The sequence below is a fragment of the Equus quagga genome, chromosome 22 (assembly GCF_021613505.1).
Source record: "Equus quagga isolate Etosha38 chromosome 22, UCLA_HA_Equagga_1.0, whole genome shotgun sequence".
NCBI lineage: Eukaryota > Metazoa > Chordata > Mammalia > Perissodactyla > Equidae > Equus > Equus quagga.
In genome coordinates this window covers 161,469-179,899 of record NC_060288.1, presented here as the reverse complement: position 1 = coordinate 179,899, position 18,431 = coordinate 161,469, and the positions used below count along the sequence as shown (strand labels likewise).

General features: G+C 38.1%; 1 protein-coding gene across 7 annotated transcripts in view; it reads left to right on the top strand.

Annotated features, from left to right (window-relative positions):
- PSD3 (pleckstrin and Sec7 domain containing 3) overlaps positions 1-18,431 on the top strand; it is a 643,022-nt gene that overhangs the window by 542,325 nt on the left and 82,266 nt on the right. For all 7 annotated transcript variants that reach the window (XM_046648392.1, XM_046648393.1, XM_046648398.1 and 4 more), the window contains one exon: positions 2,511-2,704. In XM_046648392.1, the coding sequence (XP_046504348.1) occupies positions 2,511-2,704 (194 nt within the window). The remainder of the gene's footprint in view (positions 1-2,510; positions 2,705-18,431) is intronic.

Sequence of the window (18,431 nt, the reverse complement as noted above, 5' to 3'; positions counted from 1 at the left end):
GATAAATTTGTTTTGACTGAGTACTCTAAGACAAAACACTGTGCACACTGTACTCTAGTAGATAAATTTGTTTCTCACTTTGGCATGGGCTAGCCATTCTGGAACTAGTTTATATGTTTACTAGGGTTGAACAAATAAACATAATTTAGATAATGCAAGCTGGGTTTCTCACTGTTGAAGAAGTACAAATAAGCAAAGGGTGAGGGCGGGCTGGAATGAACCTTGTGCTGGCTTGAGTTGGAGAGATCAGTATGAGCTCAGAGGAAGGGAGAGAGAGGGATGGATAGATGGATATACAAATAAATATAGATGTGCGTATATACATGGACTAGCATTCTTACATATGTCTCCCTAGGTGTGTCTTTGGAAAGGACCTAGAGGCAGTGAGCACACCTTGCGCCTGGATTCGGTTTCCAAATACCATTCTCTAATGAAAAGAACTGACTCCTTGGAGAAGTGGTTGCTTCCAGGGCTGGGACAGGGGAAATACAAGATGAACTTGGGGGCATCTTCTTGTGGTAACTGAGAAAGGAAGTACTTGAAAAACAAAAAGAGTGAGGCATGTTGAAAGGATACAGAAGCCTACTTGTTAGAACTCCCAATGGCCAAGACTGGAAAAATTGGGGCAACAAATTAGGTAATGATAGTGCTTGATTATAACCCAAAGAATAAAATAAGTATCCATGTGTCCATACTTAGAGAAGGATTTCAATTAGTAGTGTACAAGAGATGAGGGAAATAAAAAATCAACATTAGATCACCACAGTAATAATAGTTGTCATAGGCAGGATCCACTGAGGAATGCTAAAATTAGTGGTCAAAATTTTAAGGAGAAACAGGATATTTTCATAGTCACAAAATATCTCCCCCAAATCATTTACAAAGAAAAATAGTAGCTTTACAGTATAGAAATATGCCAGATCCAACCTTTACCAAGTGGTCAAGGGTAACGTGGCCAGTAGTGAAACATGTACCCCCTGATCTGATGCACTGAGAGGGCACATCACCTGTGCATCCTTCCTGAAAATGTACAACCTAAATCTAATCATGAGAAAACATCATACAAACCTAAATTGGGGATATTCACAAAAGAACTGGCCACTACTCTCCAAAGTGTCAAGGTCATGAAGGTCAAGGAAAGACTGAGGAACTGTCACTGACTGGAGGAGACTGAGGAGATGTGACGTCTAAGTGCACTGTGGGATCATGGGTAGGACCCTGGAACAGAAAACACATTAATGAAAAGCTGGTAAAATCTGAATAAAGTCTGAAGTTTAACTCATAGTGTTGTACTGTTAATTTTTTAATTTTGACATTTTTAGTATGATTATGTAAGATGTTAACATTAGGGGAAACTGGGTGATGGGCATATGGAACTCTGTGTACTATCTTTGCAAATCTAAAATTCTCTGAAAATAAAATTGAAAGTAAAATATAGGTGTTTAACAATCTGGTGTTATTTTCATGTCTCACAATTACTTATCAAATACCAATGGTGAAAAAGGCTATTTTTATCTCATCATCCAATAAACACAATGATTGTTAATTTTGTGGTTTATTTTAAATGTTTTGGTAGTGGTATTTTGGTTGAAGTTTTAATTAAAAGGTTCAGTAATGAAAATTTAATAATCAATGAAACCAGAGATGATTCAGGAAATTAAGACAGATGAACTAAGACAAATGCTGTTTTTATGGTTCTTTGTTTTCCGGCAGTATATCAGAGCTTATTAACTTTCTTCTGCTCTTCTCTCCTCTTTATTAATTGAATGTGACCATCCATTTTCTGCCTCCTTCATACTTAATGTATGTTATAATCTCAGAGTTAAATTTGCCCTGCTTGAAGGAACAGGAATTCAGAAAAGAGAGGACAACTAGGGTTTTTTTCAGTGGCTGATAGGGTACCCCACACTTTCATGGCAGTTGAGAAGTAGTGGTTAGAAGATGCCGAAGCACTGTTCATGGTGCTGCTGTCCTAACCCATCAGTAGCTTTCCGTGGGCTTTGGTATTAGAGATTAACCTAGTTATTTGGCAGATATAGTCCAATACTGCTCTATAATTACTTGTATTCTGTATGCCTGGTGCTATGCTAGACAGTGCAGAAATCAAAAATCAAAATCATGATCTCTGCCAAGGAACTCCCATTCGATTGAAAGAAGACAAACCTGAAGGCCCTGTAGTGGGTGGAAAGAGCAGAGGTTTTAGAAGTTTTACAATCATATCCTCACTATCTCTTCCTTTAATTGCTACATCTGTGGCCTTGGGAATTCATTTAAACTCTCTGAGTCTGTTTCCTTATCCGAAATAGAGGATACTAGTATCAGTCTTCCAAGATTGTCATGATCCTTAATACCTGGCACAAAGGAGACACTTAGTAAATGATTGCTGATGTTATCATGGTAGTTGTTATCAAGACTGCTAGACCACTGGAAAACACGATACTTTATTTCACTAAACAACCATTCATTGAAAATTGTGGTAGGTGCTGAATCTTTGTGTTGTCTCCCTTTAGAGATGATGAAGAGAAAAAAAAATCTCCATCAGAAGGTACTGATGAGAAGGCTAATGGAACGCATCCAAAGACCATCAGTCGTATTGGGAGTACTACCAACCCATTCTTGGACATTCCTCATGACCCAAATGCTGCTGTGTACAAAAGTGGATTCTTGGCTCGGAAAATCCATGCAGATATGGATGGAAAGAAGAGTAAGCATTGTTTGTTGTCATTTTCTATTTCATTTATTTCATCTTTAGGCTCAAAATTTAAAGGGAATTTATCTGGAGTGAGGTCAAGAATGAAGAAAAATTATGTTTTTATCTAGAGAAGTATTATTGAAGTTTTGTAAAGTCTAATCCTAAGTCAGAAATCCATTGTGGCATCTGGTCTTCTCCAAGTAGAATTATAGGACTTCAGAAATGGAAGACTTCTTTCAAATTATTCATTCCTAAGCTTTTATTCACCTGTTTATTCTTGCCTTTAACAAATAACTTTGAGTACCTACTATGTGCTAGTCATCAGAAATATAGTAGTGAAAGGATGGACAGGGTCCCTGTCTTCATGAAGTTTACATTTCTGGTGGTTGAGGGAAAGGTTGAATTTATAACACACAGAATAATCAATAGTGTAAGATCCCAAAGACAAAGCAGGAAGGAAAAGAATTGCGATCCGAGCACATGTGGAAGGAGTGGCCTTTGTGGAAGATGGACAGGTGCAGTGTAGGCGTGTGTAATATAATTAGTATTGGGGAGTTGGAGGAGTCCCATCTGACGGCTCTGTGAAGTAGGAGACGTGATTATCTACTGACATAATGGTGTTTGAAGTTTGAGAGGAATGAAGTATGTTTCTATGTTTAGAGTATTCTTTGCAGAGAGTGAAATAGCAATTTGATATAGTTGAACAGGCTAAGATAAGCTGATATATATGCTCAAAATTAGTATGCTATATCCCTAGGGTGTCCCTACCCACCTACAGACTCAGACATGCAGTGCTGAGATGGATAGCACCACTGTTGCCTGGGCACTTTTTCTTAACGTGTTAGCATATTCTATTAGGTTACTGTCAAGAGAAACATTGTGATAGAGTGGCTTTGACACTGACCTCTGATGCTGAGCAAGTTTCTAACGTTTCCCACTTCTTTAGGAGAAGCTCCTGCATGCTTCCTGTGCGCCTATGCACTAGCCTGCTAGATGCCACATTTCCTCCGACAGTGCCCTGTCAGGATTCTGGCAGTTGCAATGACAGTAAGTCTAACTAGCTTAGGAAAAATGGGCAAGGACACACCTGAAGATGCAGGACTGTCACCAGGACACTTTCTCCATTTCTCTCTCTGTTATTTTGGATGTCAGCTTTATTCTTTGAAACAGAACTCTTTTACATGGCTGCATATGTGATTATTAGCAGCACTATAGAGCATGTGTTCAATGTTTTCACCAAAAAGGATTCTTCCTCCTCCCTAACTTCCAATTTAGTATATTCTGGGGCAGGACTCTGATGCATGTGACTGGGGGATGGAATTCTGTGATTGTTTGCAGCAGCAAGAGGAAAGTTCCCTCAAAAAGGAGTAAGATACAGTTCTGAGAGAAAGGGACTTCTTGGCAGACAAAGCAATGGATACTAGTCTCTGTTCCCAGCACACGCACACATCCTTTCTCCATACATTGAGTTCAAACAATGCTTTTGCTGAGCATAGTACAATTTTCCATTTATAACCACAGATCTGCTCATCTTTATCCCACATGCCCTGTCTAGCTGTGGCTCCCATCTCTAGGGCTAAAATTTGCTCGTTGGTGTCCATTCTCCTGAGGTAGGATGTACCTTCGCTCTATGGGCTAAATGAAAAATATAGAAATATGTGACATACTTCATATAAAGTACTAGGAGCAAAAACCAGAATAACTGCAATTTAAAATGCCAATTCAAAAACAGGTGAAAAAGGAAACAAGACAGCTGTCACTTATTCAGAGTCAGTGACTGTATCCTCTGGACAAGGACAACAGAGTTAACCTGCTTGAGCATATTTTCAGTGACCCACCTCCCTAGCAGTTGATTGAGGAACCTGGTTAACTTATTCCAAAGCGTCCCCAGCTTCAGCCTATTGGTGAAATTTTCTTTGTCCATGTTTTCCTGGGCCACCTCAGGATTATTGGAGAGAATTCCCCTGCCGGAAGCTCTGCTCCTTAGCAGCCTACTACGTGCGTGCTAGTCTAGGTGCCGAACCTGGGCGTTGCTTAGCATTTGAGCTGTCACAGACCTCTCGTGCCAGGCTGGAGGTCTTCCTGCCAGTGAAACTCCTTTAAGCCCTTAGTTAACTCCCTGGAGAACTTCTGGTTGATTAGGGCAGTTTTAAGTATCATGGGCTTTTGTCTTTTTAGCAACTTAGGAAGTTCTGCCTATTACCTGCCACTGCTTCTGATTCTGCTCCTGCCTCAGAACTCAAAAATAGATGGATTGAGTAAGATGGGGCTAATTGGGCCCCAGTCTCTAGGTGTCATTCCTGCAGTGCTTTATCACTGGGGGCTTTTTCACCTCTGCCTTTGAGTATTAGGAGGAGTCTTGAAGTTTCAACCTTCTTTAATTCCTCAGGCTCTTCCTGGATATTCCCATTCCAACTTTCCATGACTTTTCAAATCACTTTAGTGCGGGCAGATAGTTCAATCTTTCTGGTACAGGAAAGGGCATAATTTCTAAGGATAATTTACATACACTAAAATTTACCAATTTAAAGTGTGTAGTTTAAGTTTTGAAAAATGTATACAGTTGAGTAACCACCATCACAATCAAGATATATAGCATTTTCATTACCCGAAAAACTTCCTTTGTACTTTTTTCAATTAATTCCTTCCCATTTTCTCCCGGCCCATAGCAACTCCTTATCTGTCCTTCGATGCTATACTTTTGCCTTTTCTAGAATTTCAAAAGATGGAATCATAGATATTGTTTTGTGCCTGGCTTCTTTCACTTGGTAGTGTTCCTTACAGATTCATCCATGTTGCAGTGTGCTGTGTGAATTTGTAGTTTGTCTCGTTTCATTGTTTGGATATCCCACAGTTCACACATTCACCAGCTGGACATTTGGGTTGTTTCCATTTTTTGGCAATGATAAATAAGCCTGATTGGACATTCACACACAAGTCTTTGTGTGTACATATGTTTTCATCTCTTTTTCAGAAGTTACCTAGGAGTGAGGGAGTGAGATTGCTGAGGCGTATACTAAGTGTATGTTTAACTTTATGAGAAACTTCCAAAGTGTCTGTACCATTTTGCATCCCTGCCAACTGTGCATGTTATATCCTCTTGATAAAATGATCACTTTGTCATGAAATGACCCTCCTCAACCCTGGTCACATTCCTTATTTAGAAGTCTACTTTGTCTAATATTAATATTTTGACTCCAGCTTTCTTTTCACTTTTTCCATGATAGACAGGAATCTTGTCTAGCTTTTTAATTTTAATCTGTCATCTTGTCTTTAAAATTGTTTTATATACCATATTGGTGGGTCTTGCTTTTTGTTAAACTGACAATCTGTCTTTTAATTGGAATGTTTAGACCATTTACATTTATACTGATTACTGATATAGTTGACTGTAAATCTGCTATGTGTTTTTTACTTATTCCGTCCTTTATTTTTTCTCTTTCCTCCCTTGTTTGGGATTTTGTGTATGTGTGTGGCCAGGGCAAGGGAGTAGGCTTTGTCTTTCTTCACTATTGGCGTAGTAGCCATGCCTCTTTGCTTAATAATTTTAGTGATTGCTGTAGGGTTTACAATATAATCTTTGACTTGTCACTTCCTCTGTAGTTTGAGACCCTTATCACAGGCTACTTCCCTTTCTCTTTTCGTAGCATTTATGCTATTGTCATATATTTTAATTATGTATCTTATAAAACCCATAGTACATTGTTATCCTTTTTGCTTTAAACAGAAATGTAGTTTCTACTTTTACCCTCATGTTGACCATTTCTGGTGTGCTGGGTTTCTGTTTACAGTCCCAGGTTTCCATTTAGCATCATTGTTTTTTCTGCTCAAATAATTTCCTTTAATATGTCTTTTAGTAAACTTCTGCTGGTAAGAAATGAGAATGAGAATGCTTTATTGATTTTTTAAAAATTTGTATTATACCTTAATTTTAGGCATTCATGTTTACTGGTGTACAATTTGTTGAGCGTTTTCTTTTTCTTTCAGTAATTTAAAAAGATTGCTCCATTGTTCCCTGCCCTGCATGGTTTCAGACAAAAAGTCTGCTGTCATTCTTTGCTCCTCTGTACCTGGTGTGGTTTCCCCCTCTGGGTGCTTTCAAGATTTTTCTCTATCTTTGATCTTCAGCCGTTTTAGTATGAGGTGCCTTACTATGGTTTTCTTTATGTTTTTCTTGTCTGGTGTTTGTTGAAGTTCTTGGATTCATTGGTTTATATTTTTCACCAATTTTGGAAATTTTTCAGCCATTATTTGTATAGCCCTATCCCTCTCTCTGGGACTTTAGTTTCCTATGTTATACCACTGGATATTACACGAAAGGCTCATTGCAGCTCTGTTCAATTTTTTTCCAACTCTTTTTTTCTCCTTTCAGTACTTGTCTTTAATAATTTTTATTGCTTTGTCTTCAAGTTTACCACATTATTTTTAATTTCTTATATGGTATTTTTTTATCTTTGAAACTGCAACGTTAATTGTTTTGTATCCTCCATTTCTAGTTTGCATTTTTCCTAATATCTTTGACCATATTTTCATATTTACAATACTGTTTTGAAGTCCTTCTCTTTGAATCCCTTTCTCTGTCACTTCTGGGACTGTTACATTGGTTAATTTTCCTGCTGGTTATAGGTCATACCTTCCTTTTTCTTTGCATTCATAGTAATTTTTATTTGAATGTCACATATTGTGACATTATTCAGGGCTGAATTTAGTTGTATTCCTTTAAAGAATGTTGGCTTTTATTCTTTTGTGCAGATAAGTGACATGTAAATTAGCTGAATCCTTCAGAGGCCTGCCTTTACCTTTTGTCTCGGTGGATCCAGAGCAGCCTTTTTCTGGGACTCATGCAGTCCCATTACTGAAGTGTTACACTCATCGTTGAACTCTGTCCGAAGCCCTAGTGTTAGCAAGTCTTTCTACTCTGTCTGTTGAGATCACAGACTGTTCCCAGCCCTGTGTGAGCTCCTGAAATGGTTCGTTCCACTACTTATTGGTGGCTCCTTCTCGTGTAGTGGGTAATCTCCTCTCAGTGTGCTTAGGTCAGTGCTGTAGCTAAGCCCTGGGGATCCCTCGTGGATCTCCAGAGCTGTGTGTGTGTAGCTTTCCCTCTTCTGTTCTGCTCCACAGATTGGAGCCACCTCAGCCTCACAAACTCCCTCTTAGCTGCTCAACTCAGCACGACTACCAAGCTCTGTTTGGGTGCCCCCTTTCAGACTGGGTCTTAGACGCCTCCTCCAAGCAGGAATGTGGATTTAACTCATTTCTTCCTTTCTCTTCAGAGTCACAGCCCAAATCTGTCTCTAGTATAATGTCTGAAAACTCTTGTTTTATATATATTGTCCTGTTTTCTAGTTGTTATGATAGCAGGGCAGTTTCTGTAGCAGTTAATCTTTCATGGGCATGAGTAGAACTAAACTGATTACCGATCCCTTTTGTTAAGAAATTTTTTTCTTAGTTGCCTCAGACCTTAAGACCTAATATTTACTGAGCTATGAAAGTGATAAAGAATTATAAGCATTTGGGTACAATCAGACTCTTTAGCTATGTATTTAGAGACCCAGAAAGGGATTTTCTTCCTTCCTAGGTGATCTTCTCCATGCTCCCCCAAACCCTGCTTGTTGGACTTTCAGTCGTATCTGGTTGAACTGCTTTATCTTGGTGTTAGCCCTGCTGCTGCTGGGAAATGCCCCAGGATGCCTAAACTGCTTCTGAATGCATCTGCCTTTCTCTTTTGAGCAGTGGGCACTATAAACAAATTTGAAATATGTTTATATTACTTGTGTCTAATGTGCTTTGAAATATATCACTTTTTATTTCCAATACATTACTAAAAATAAAAAACAACAGTAGAGCTTTCCTAGAATAGGAGCTCTACATAATTTTTGAGAAATCTGTGTAATGAGACCTTTTGGACGTATTTATCTGAAGTCTGTAGACATTTATTTGGATTCATCATGTTCAGTAAAGATGGAGCTGTATTGCATTTGTACATGTATGTAAACATGGCCAGATGCTCTGATGACAGATATTACTCAAGTTTTTTAATAAGTGAAGATTTGGGTCAAAGCTCTATGTAGAAATTAAAACCCTGGTTAACTTGTCTCTAAGGGACCACTTGTCTGACTCAAGATTTGGCATCTCTTTTTTTTAATTAACTCTAAGGACTCAGTTTGTCAGATTGCATCCATAATTGCTCATATAAACATTTAGAAAGCCTTTGAGAGTTTCTTTGCTTCATTTTATTTATTTATTTAGCCTATTAAGGATATGCTCAACTCAGAAATTCTACCTCCAGGAGACAAACCGTAATTAAAAGCAAAATCATAAAAAATTGGTAAAAGCTGTAATATCGAATAACAGGACATCTGGTGGGACTAAAATCTGATTATAGCCAGCTAATTGTAGCGTATTGTTAAAAGCAGTGCCCATGAGAAAATACACTTAGAAAACATTTTAAGTTCTGCATTTTTTGTATGGTCACGACAGCCTGTCGCTATGTAGCATGTATTTAGATGACTGGAGTTCTCAAACGAGGGTTGGTGGGACCTGAACATTTCTTTCACTTAGCCAACACAGTGTGTTTTTGTAAACTGAATTGCATAAATTTAGTTAGCAATTTTCTGGTTGGTCATAGTTTCCACAACTCCCTACAGTGTCATACCAGCCCTCCTCACACAAGAATTGCTACTTTTTCGCTCCCAGGGTCTTTTGAGATTGTGACCTCCCCTGTTAGACTGACATATAGCAAGAGATGGGGCACACAGATGGACAAGACCATACATAGTGCTGTATTTGTATTTTAGTGGTACCAGCGTGGCAAGAAGTGAAGTGCTTACCTAGTTTTTTATCACACCTACATAGGCTGGGGTCCAGGTAATGAACTTTTTTCCTACATGAGTGAAGTACTCCTAAAGTACCTAAGACTCTATATATGCACAGAGACTTATTTAACATAGCCTCTCTCCTCTAAGGAGCAGACAGTACTATATAGAGAGCAGTTACAATCTAGACTCCACCATACAGATTTTTAAATATACACACCTTTAGCTAAGGTACCACATAAAGTGTTAAAATTTGAATAGAAGTGCAGTTGGAACCCTGGTGACATTCCACATAGCAAAACATTGGTAGGATAGTAGAATAGGAAAAAGAGCCCAGAAGCAGCAGCATTCGGTGTTTATGGTAAGTTGATATATGACATAGGAAGTAATTCAGATAATTAGGGAGAACACAAATGCGTCAGTGAATGGTGCTAAGGGTTTGTGTGTGTGTGTGTGTTCCCTATATCAGCCCAACCAGAAAAATCAGTTTCAGGTGGATTAAAGGTAAACATTTGAGAGAGAAAAATCTAAAGTTTTTAGAAGAAAATGTGGAACAATCTTTATTACCTTTGGGCAGAGAAGGATTTGTTAAGTTTTAGAAAACAAAAACATTAAACAAATATATTGATACACATATGATGACATTAAAAGTAAAGACTTCTTTATATTAAAATCCTCTTTTAAAAAGTTAAAAGACAATCCACAGATTGTGAGAGGATACTTGTAGCATATTACTAATAAAGGATTAATATCCGTAATACATATAAAGAAATCTTAAATTAATTAGAAAAGACAATCCAATAGAAAAATGGGCAACAATTTGAGCAGACTATTCATAGAAAAAGAAAATGAGATGATCAATAAATGCATGATGAGATATTCAGCCTCACCAATAATCAAGGATATTCAAATTAATCACACAGTGAGATATCGTTTCACATATGTCACATTAGCCAGAATTTGAAAGAATGATGATACCAAATATTGGCAAGGATTTAGAACAGTGAGCACTCTTGTACTCTATCAATGTGAGTATCATTGGTATCACCACTTTGGAAGATGTTGACAATAATCAATAAAGTTGAAAATAATCCTAGGTGCATATTTGCAGAAACTTGCAGTTCTACAAGCGGGAGAATATTCACAGTAACATTATAATAGATCAAAATAAAACAACCTAGCTGGCTCTTAACAAGAGATTGGATGGGTTTCATGCATTCGTACAGTAGAAAACTGTGTTAACAATGACTAGAGTTCCCCATATCAAATGGATGACTCTCACAAACTTAGTGTTGAATGAGAAAAGCAACCTGCAGAAGAATGTGCACGTACGATAACATTCCAAAGACTGCAAAACAGCACTTTTTAGTGGGAGCGCCTTCACATACAGAAATCCTTAAATATGGAGTAGTGGGTCCCTCTGGCAGGGGGAGAGCATATAGTCGGTGAGGAGCACCCAGCACTTCAACTATATTGATAACTGTTTTTAGATTAGGTGATAGTGCATGGATGTTTACTTTATTGCTCTTGATAACCTTTTGATGTCTTAATGCTTCATAATAAACTTCTTTAAACTTGATAGAACACCTGATTGCATGGCAAATTTAGAAACATTTGAGGGTATTTTTCTTGAAATCTGTGCAAGAAAACGATTAGAAAACCTGAAAAACAAAAATTAATAATTATCCTCGTTACAGTGTAATATTTTAAAACTTTACCATAATAATAGAAGTTTGGTTGTTTTTCACATTTAGAAATGTGAAAGATTTAATTATGGTTACACAATAGAATGTAAATATTGTCCACCTTGCCAGAGCAGAAATGAAGGAAGTTGGGAAGTAAAAGTGGAGAGGAGAGCCCAAGAAAAGCAGAGGGCGAGCCATTGTGCTGCTCTTACAGAGGAAGTTGAAAAGAGACCGTCTGTACCCAGGAAACAGAAAATGATGTCGTTGGGGACCAGCCCAGTGGCATAGCGGTTAAGTTCGCGCGTTCCACTTTGGTGACCCAGGGTTCACTGATTGAGCTCCTGGGCACAGACCTACACACCGCTTACCAATCCATGCTGTAGCAGGCATCCCACATATAAAGTAGAGGAAGATGGGTACAGATGTTAGCTCAGGGCTAGTCTTCCTCAAAAAAAAAAAAAAACAAAGAAAATGATGTTGTTAGCATGCTCTTTAAAACCTCTAAGGTAACCAGTGGAGGTGCAAATAAAAAGCCATGCAGATGTGCTGGGACGATGGAACGGAGTGGTTGATTTGCTAGGTCCTCATCTCTTGCAACAGAAAATCAATAGAGAACTTTACAGTCTATTATTACAGCACGTTGTTTAGGGACATATTGGAAATTACCCAGAGAGACAGCTCAAATGTTAAAAAAAATAGTTTCTTTTGGAAAATGGGATTGGAGGAGTTGGGAAGAAGTGAATCAAATAGCCTAACTGTGTGGACATAGCACTTGAATAATTTTGAAATACTTTAATCACATTGCATTTCCAGTCTAGTTCGTCCCTGATTTTACCCACATGAGGTTTGTTTCTAATTTGAAATATTGAAATATTAATTGCTTTTTAAGGATGAGAACACATTTGGTTCATATTTTCCCTCTCACTTGGGGTACTTTGGATATGTATTGGAAGCGTCGGGTAGGATCTTGAGAAGCTTAGGAAGGCTCACTCACTTTCGAGGGGTTTACACACTTGCTTGTCAGTGAAAGTTTTGAAAATTTAGTCTCACATGTCCAATTGAGACAGGAGATGTTATTCTGAGTCATACATACTGAAAATAGAGTTTATAATGGCAATGCAGGCAAAATTCTTTGCTATTGTATAACATTGGGAACAGCGACACTATAATTAAGAGATAATAAAAGTGGAATAGTTTTTTTCCCCAGAAGACAGTTGTCTCCTTCTGTTAGAGGAAGACTCTTTAAGAGAAGGTGAAGCAGACCCACGAATTTAAAGGAGGCCGGGCTCCCGCTCCTCTCCATTCTGCTGCTGTTGTCCCCGGGCTGTCTGATGCGGTAGTGTGAGCTGTGGACACGGGCCAAAGAGCTGCACGGGCGGGCAGCCCTTTGAGTTCTCACAGAGTAGTTTGCCATCTGGCAATCTAGTTTGGGGGCATTTTATCTGTTTTTGTTGGGGAATGCCATCCACATTTAGACTAAAAGAATAAGTTTCAGGTTTTTAAGCTCCATGTTAATGGCTCACGTCATTAATTTAAAATCCACCTTTCCTGCACTGGAGTAAAGTTGGTTAAAAGAGGCCACCCACCATTCTCCTCAAAAGCAGTGCTTTTGACAAGGACCCATGGAATAGAAACTGCAGTCTTTTAGCACCAAAAAAATCTACATTCAGAATCTCTGAAATATTTCCTTCTGAAAGAGGAGCGCACAATTTTCACTGCATCTGACATTTAGAAAGTATTCTATTTGTACTGCTGACTTGTTCTGTTTACATTTTCTGTTCAGTTAACATTTAGGAGAAAGAAGAAAGTAATCTTGATGTCTCTGTTATGATTATTTAATGCAACATATCAAATTCTTCAGTAATCTGATGAAAGTTTGAAATTAAAAATACAATGTTTGCGGGGCCGGCCCGGGAGTGTAGTGTTTAAGTTTGCACGCTCCACTTTGGCAACCAGGGTTCACAGGTTTGGATCCTGGGCATGGACCTACACACCGCATTCACCAAGCCATGCTGTGGCAGCATCCCACATACAAAATAGAGGAAGATTGGCACAGACATTAGCTAGGGACAATCTTCCTCAAGCAAAAAGAGGAATATTGGCAATAGATGTTAGTTCAGGGACAATCTTCCTCACCAAAAAAAATAAAATGTACAAACCTAACTTATAAACACATATCTTTCTCCACTAAGCTAGGAGACGGTTTCACTGGTAGCCATTACTGGAAGCACAGGAAGAATTTAACTCACTTGTGCTGAGGTTGGAAAAGAGGGCAGAACATAAGAGCATATCATCCTAAGCTAAGGGTTACAGGAAGAGCGTGCAGGCAACAGGAAAGACAAAAATGACTCTGAATATATAATAATATATATATTATTGAATATATATGAATATATAATAATATATATATAATAGATAATTATTTTTTCAGGAGAAACAGAAATACTAGCATCATATAATTATTTTTGAATTTGACAAATATCTCCTATTCTCTCCAGTTGGAAGGTTCCTTCCCCAAACACCATGACTTACCCCTTTGCTTCAACGAGGTCTCTGCTCACATATCCCCTCACCCAGGGTCTCTGCTAATCACTGTGCCACATAACACTCGCCCACTTCCTTCTCTCCTCACCTGGGCCTTATTTTCCTCTGGATCACTTTACATCATCGGAAATATCATATGTTTATTATTGAGCTCCCCCATAGTGGAATGGAACTTCCAATAATTACTTCGGTTTGTTGCTGTGTCCAGAGAACAGATTAAAAACTCCAGAAAACAAAGAAAAAAATTAGATGTCCTAAATAGGCACATAGATGATGCGACTCAGCAAATATTACGAGGAATTTTTTCAAAGTGTTTTCTCTGTCATTTAGGTGAGACACATTAAAAGCTCAGGTTGCTTAAAGAGAAGAGAAGAGGCAGGATAAAATTTTAATACAGACTATTTCAACAAGATGATGTTGGATATGAAAATAAGATATCAGTAAAGACCTAGGCTCATAAGGAACAAGTATAGGTTGACAAATTACTGTGGGTTTTCAAGCATTAACTAAAGAACGAACATCTGTAGTAAGGGACTTCAAAATCCTAGGAAACAAACACCATCTCGTAAGTAATTTTTCTCAATCACTTGCGGTATAATTGACATGTTAGTTTCACATGTACAGCAGAACGATTCCATATTTGTATACGTTGTGAAATGATCACCACAACAGGTCTAGTTAACATCAGTCACCATACGTCATTGCTAATTTTTTCCCTATAGTGAGACCTCTTAAGATCTACTCTCTTAGCAACTTTCAAATATGCAATACAGTATTATTAACTATAGTTACCATGTTCATAATTCTTATAAACAGAAAGAAGATGCTGGAGAACTTGCTGTTTTTAATAACCATGTTAAGAAGTTGGACATGGCAAAATGTTACTGAAGTTCAGTAGCTTCATTATCTGTGAAAGGTATGAACACTGAACTAAAATCAAGCATATTAATGGTTTTCCATGATTTCTTGAGCAATTTATAGAGCTCGTTAGAAAACTTCTAGAGAGTAATGTGCTAAAATAAAATGTAAGGTTAAATTGTTACAGTCATCTGAGAAGTGCAGGTCACTGCTGAATCAAACAAGTAGGCTTACCAAGTAGCGCCAAATCAGATTTCTTCAACCTCAGAATCAGATTTCTTCAACCTTCTGACCAAGAACCTCAGAGTCAGACATCCTGCAGGCATGCACATCTACAGATAGAAAGCAGAGAAGCTGTTGTCATCGTAAAACAGCCCAGGGCCCACAGGCACCTTTAAAATGCCCTGGGGCTTCTAAAACTATTCCAGGTCAACAAAAATAATTCCCAGTGGCAGGAATGAGCAGCCAGACAGAATCTGTTCTCCAGGGAATATGATAGCATCTGACTGCTTTCCCGCAAACTTAGGAGCTTCTGGAGAGACTTCTAGCTCCCTCTTCTAAACCATGCTTCCCAACCCTCACTGCAAGGCCGCTCACGCACAGGTACCAGAAAACAGCCCACTGCCGTGGACTGCATCTGAAGTGAGGCCACCATCTGTTCAACTCTTAGCTTTTCCAATTCAGGTCAAACTTTCTTCCATTTATTCAGACTTCCAGTGCTCTGAAGTGCTCCCCACTTTTCTGTAAAAGGGCAACCAGGAGTACATTACCAAGAGTATTGCAACAAACAGCCTTTGTGCTGCTAAAACAACTTGAAACATGGTTTGTCAACAATCCCTGTGATCCCCCATCCCCAATTTATTCATGGTAAGAACGGTACCACAACTGCCACTGAGGGAATTTTTAAAAGAGAGGGAAATATCCACCATATTGCTGTCAGTCATTATTGTCTTTTTATTGGTAATCGTGCTATGATAAATGTTTGTTAGACTTTTTTCCACTTGTCATTATTTTGCAAACATTTTTCTATATTTTTAGACATAATTTTATTTCATTAGGACTTAAAAGTATTTCATTGAATTAAGTATTTCATATGTATATATATATTTTGTGTGTATGTGAGGAAGATTTGCTGTGAGCTAACATCTGTTGCCAGTCCTCCTTTTTTTTTTTTTTTTTCTTCACTTGAGGAAGATTAGTCCTGAGCTAACAGCTATGCCAGTCTTCCTCTACTTTGTATGTGGGATGCCTCTAAGGTCATATTTTAAATAACAAATGTTTAACATAAAATATTGATTTTCCCTGATAATGTAAGTTATGTTTGCCCAGCGTCAGCAGCAAAAATAAAAAAATAAACAAAAAGTAACAGGAAAAAAACACATTAAAAATATATAAAATCACCGGTCTAACTATCATCAACATTTTGGTGTATAACTTCCTGATCATTTTACCATGCACACATTTGCCACACAATTGGAATATTATACTTGTTTATTTTAAATGCTTCTGCTTATATATCATATGCTATTTTAAAATTGGCTGCAAAGAATGACACTATTGCTCCAACATATTTTCCTCCATAAATCTTTTATTGGCCATTAAGCTGATTCCAATATGGCGATGAGGAGGAGGATATTCTGTCCCTAAATGACCACCAGGTCCCTTCTGTGTGCCAGATGCTGCTAAGAACAGGCATTGGCCTCATTCGATGTTCTCACCTGCAGGCTTTTGCATTGCCTGTTCCCTCACTGGAATGCTCTTAGCTGTGATCTTTGTGTCCAACGATTTTATAGACTTCCTTTTGTAATTCAGCTCTCAGCTGAATGATGCCTCCTCAGGTATATCCTCTCCGTCTCCTTATTCCCCATCAAGAGTGAGTGTAGTGTATGCAGCTGGTGCTCAAAAGTGTTTTTTAAAATGAATCAATGGCCTATCTAGTTTCAAAGCTCAAATTCTTAACTCTATACTATCCAGTGACAAATTTTTGTACGTAAGTTTCTATTGCTGTAACTACTTCCTTTAGGAAACAAGTATTGTGGTGTTTATTTTGTTTTTCTTTTTGGTGAGGAAGATTGGCCCTGTGCTAACATCTGTACCAATCTTCCTCTGTCTTGTATATGGGATGCCACCACAGTCTGGCTTGATGAGCGGTGTGTAGATCCATATCGAGGATCTGAACCCAGGAGCTCGGGGCTGCTGAAGCAGAGCATGTGAACTTAATCACTATACCACTGGCCAGCCTCGTTTTGCACATTTTATGGCTTATTACAGTTGGTCCTCTGTCTTCAGGGAGTCTACACCTGCAGATTCAACCAACCATGCATCAAAAGCAGTACGATGACTGCCTCTGTACTGAACACACACAGACTTTTTTTTTTGTCATTGTTCCATAAACAATACAGTAGAACTACTATTTGCATAGTATTACATTGCATTAGGTATTATAAGTAATCTAGAGGTGATTTAAAGGGGATCCTGGAAGCAATCCCCCACAGATACCGAGGGAAGACTGTACTTGGGTAAAAAGTTTTTGTCCCTACTCCCATTATTTACTTTTATTGTTTGCATTCGTGTTCAATATCTCAAGTGCCAAGACAAGGTCTGGGACAAAATTGAAACAATAAATATGTTAACAAATATGTTACATTCCACCTTCCCCTGGATTAAGTTAAGGGTGAAAGGTGTACTCGTTTTCTGTTAAAAATTCATCAATAATGTCAGGGGTTTTTTTTTTCCTCAAAATATTGACTTTAACAAAGAAAAAAATCTGAATACATGAATGAAATTTAAAAAGTAAATGTGTTTTAGCATGGAAATTGGATACACTTTCTTTTAGCAGACAGTGTCCTTAACAAAAATACGCTTCTAAAGGAGTCACATATATTAACTCATCTAATTTTCAGAATAACTTTTGAAGTGGATACTGTTTTATTCCTGTTTTACAGAGGAAGGAAGTGAAGCATGGAGTAGCTAAATGACGTCCCCAGGGTCACTCAGGTGAAACTGGAATTTCAAACCAGGTGCTCTCTATAAAAAATACTATGTTGACTTTTGTCCGTAGGCCCTCTTGATAAAGGACAGTGGTAATTAGCAATGACTTCCATAATTGGGATCCACATTTTGATTCAGCATCTTAGTCCACATATACTGCAGAGAAGGTGGAGGTCAAAAGAAACCTCCTTTTTTTCTCCCCAAAGTCCTGCTGAAAACTAAATCCTTATTTAAAATCATCTCTGACTTCTAAATCCTACTCATTATAGAATTACCAACCTCCCTGTCTCTTTACCTACTTGAAACCCCAATGGGATTTTCTTAGGTTACTGCCATGCTACCATTCAGTTTGTACAGCTTATCATGTCATAGTAAGTTCATCCTTAAGGTGCCTGCCACTGTGTGTGAACTCTTTAGGGGTAGGGCCTGTGTCCTAATACTATTATGTAACAAATGTTGTAAACAGTATTGTAAAGGAACTTTGGTACATTGGAGCATATTCATTTTATACATTTATAACCAGAGATGTTAAGTGACTTGTCCAAAATCAGAGAAATAGTGGATCTCAGGGTGTGACTAAAACCCAAGTTTGCTGACTCGCGGCCCAGGATACTTTTCAACCATTCCAGAAGGGTTGCTTTAGGGTAAAAGACTTGGCTTCTTAAAGGACTATACCCGTGTCCAGAGTGAACATCAGCCCACCATGGGACTTTAGTTTCATGTTCTGTTCTCTATCAATAATATAAACCTATTCTTATCATATTAAAAAAGGAAATATTTTTCTGGGAAAAATAATAGATATAGGTTGTACTTCTGGTCCCTTTAAGTCTGCCCCAGTTTTTC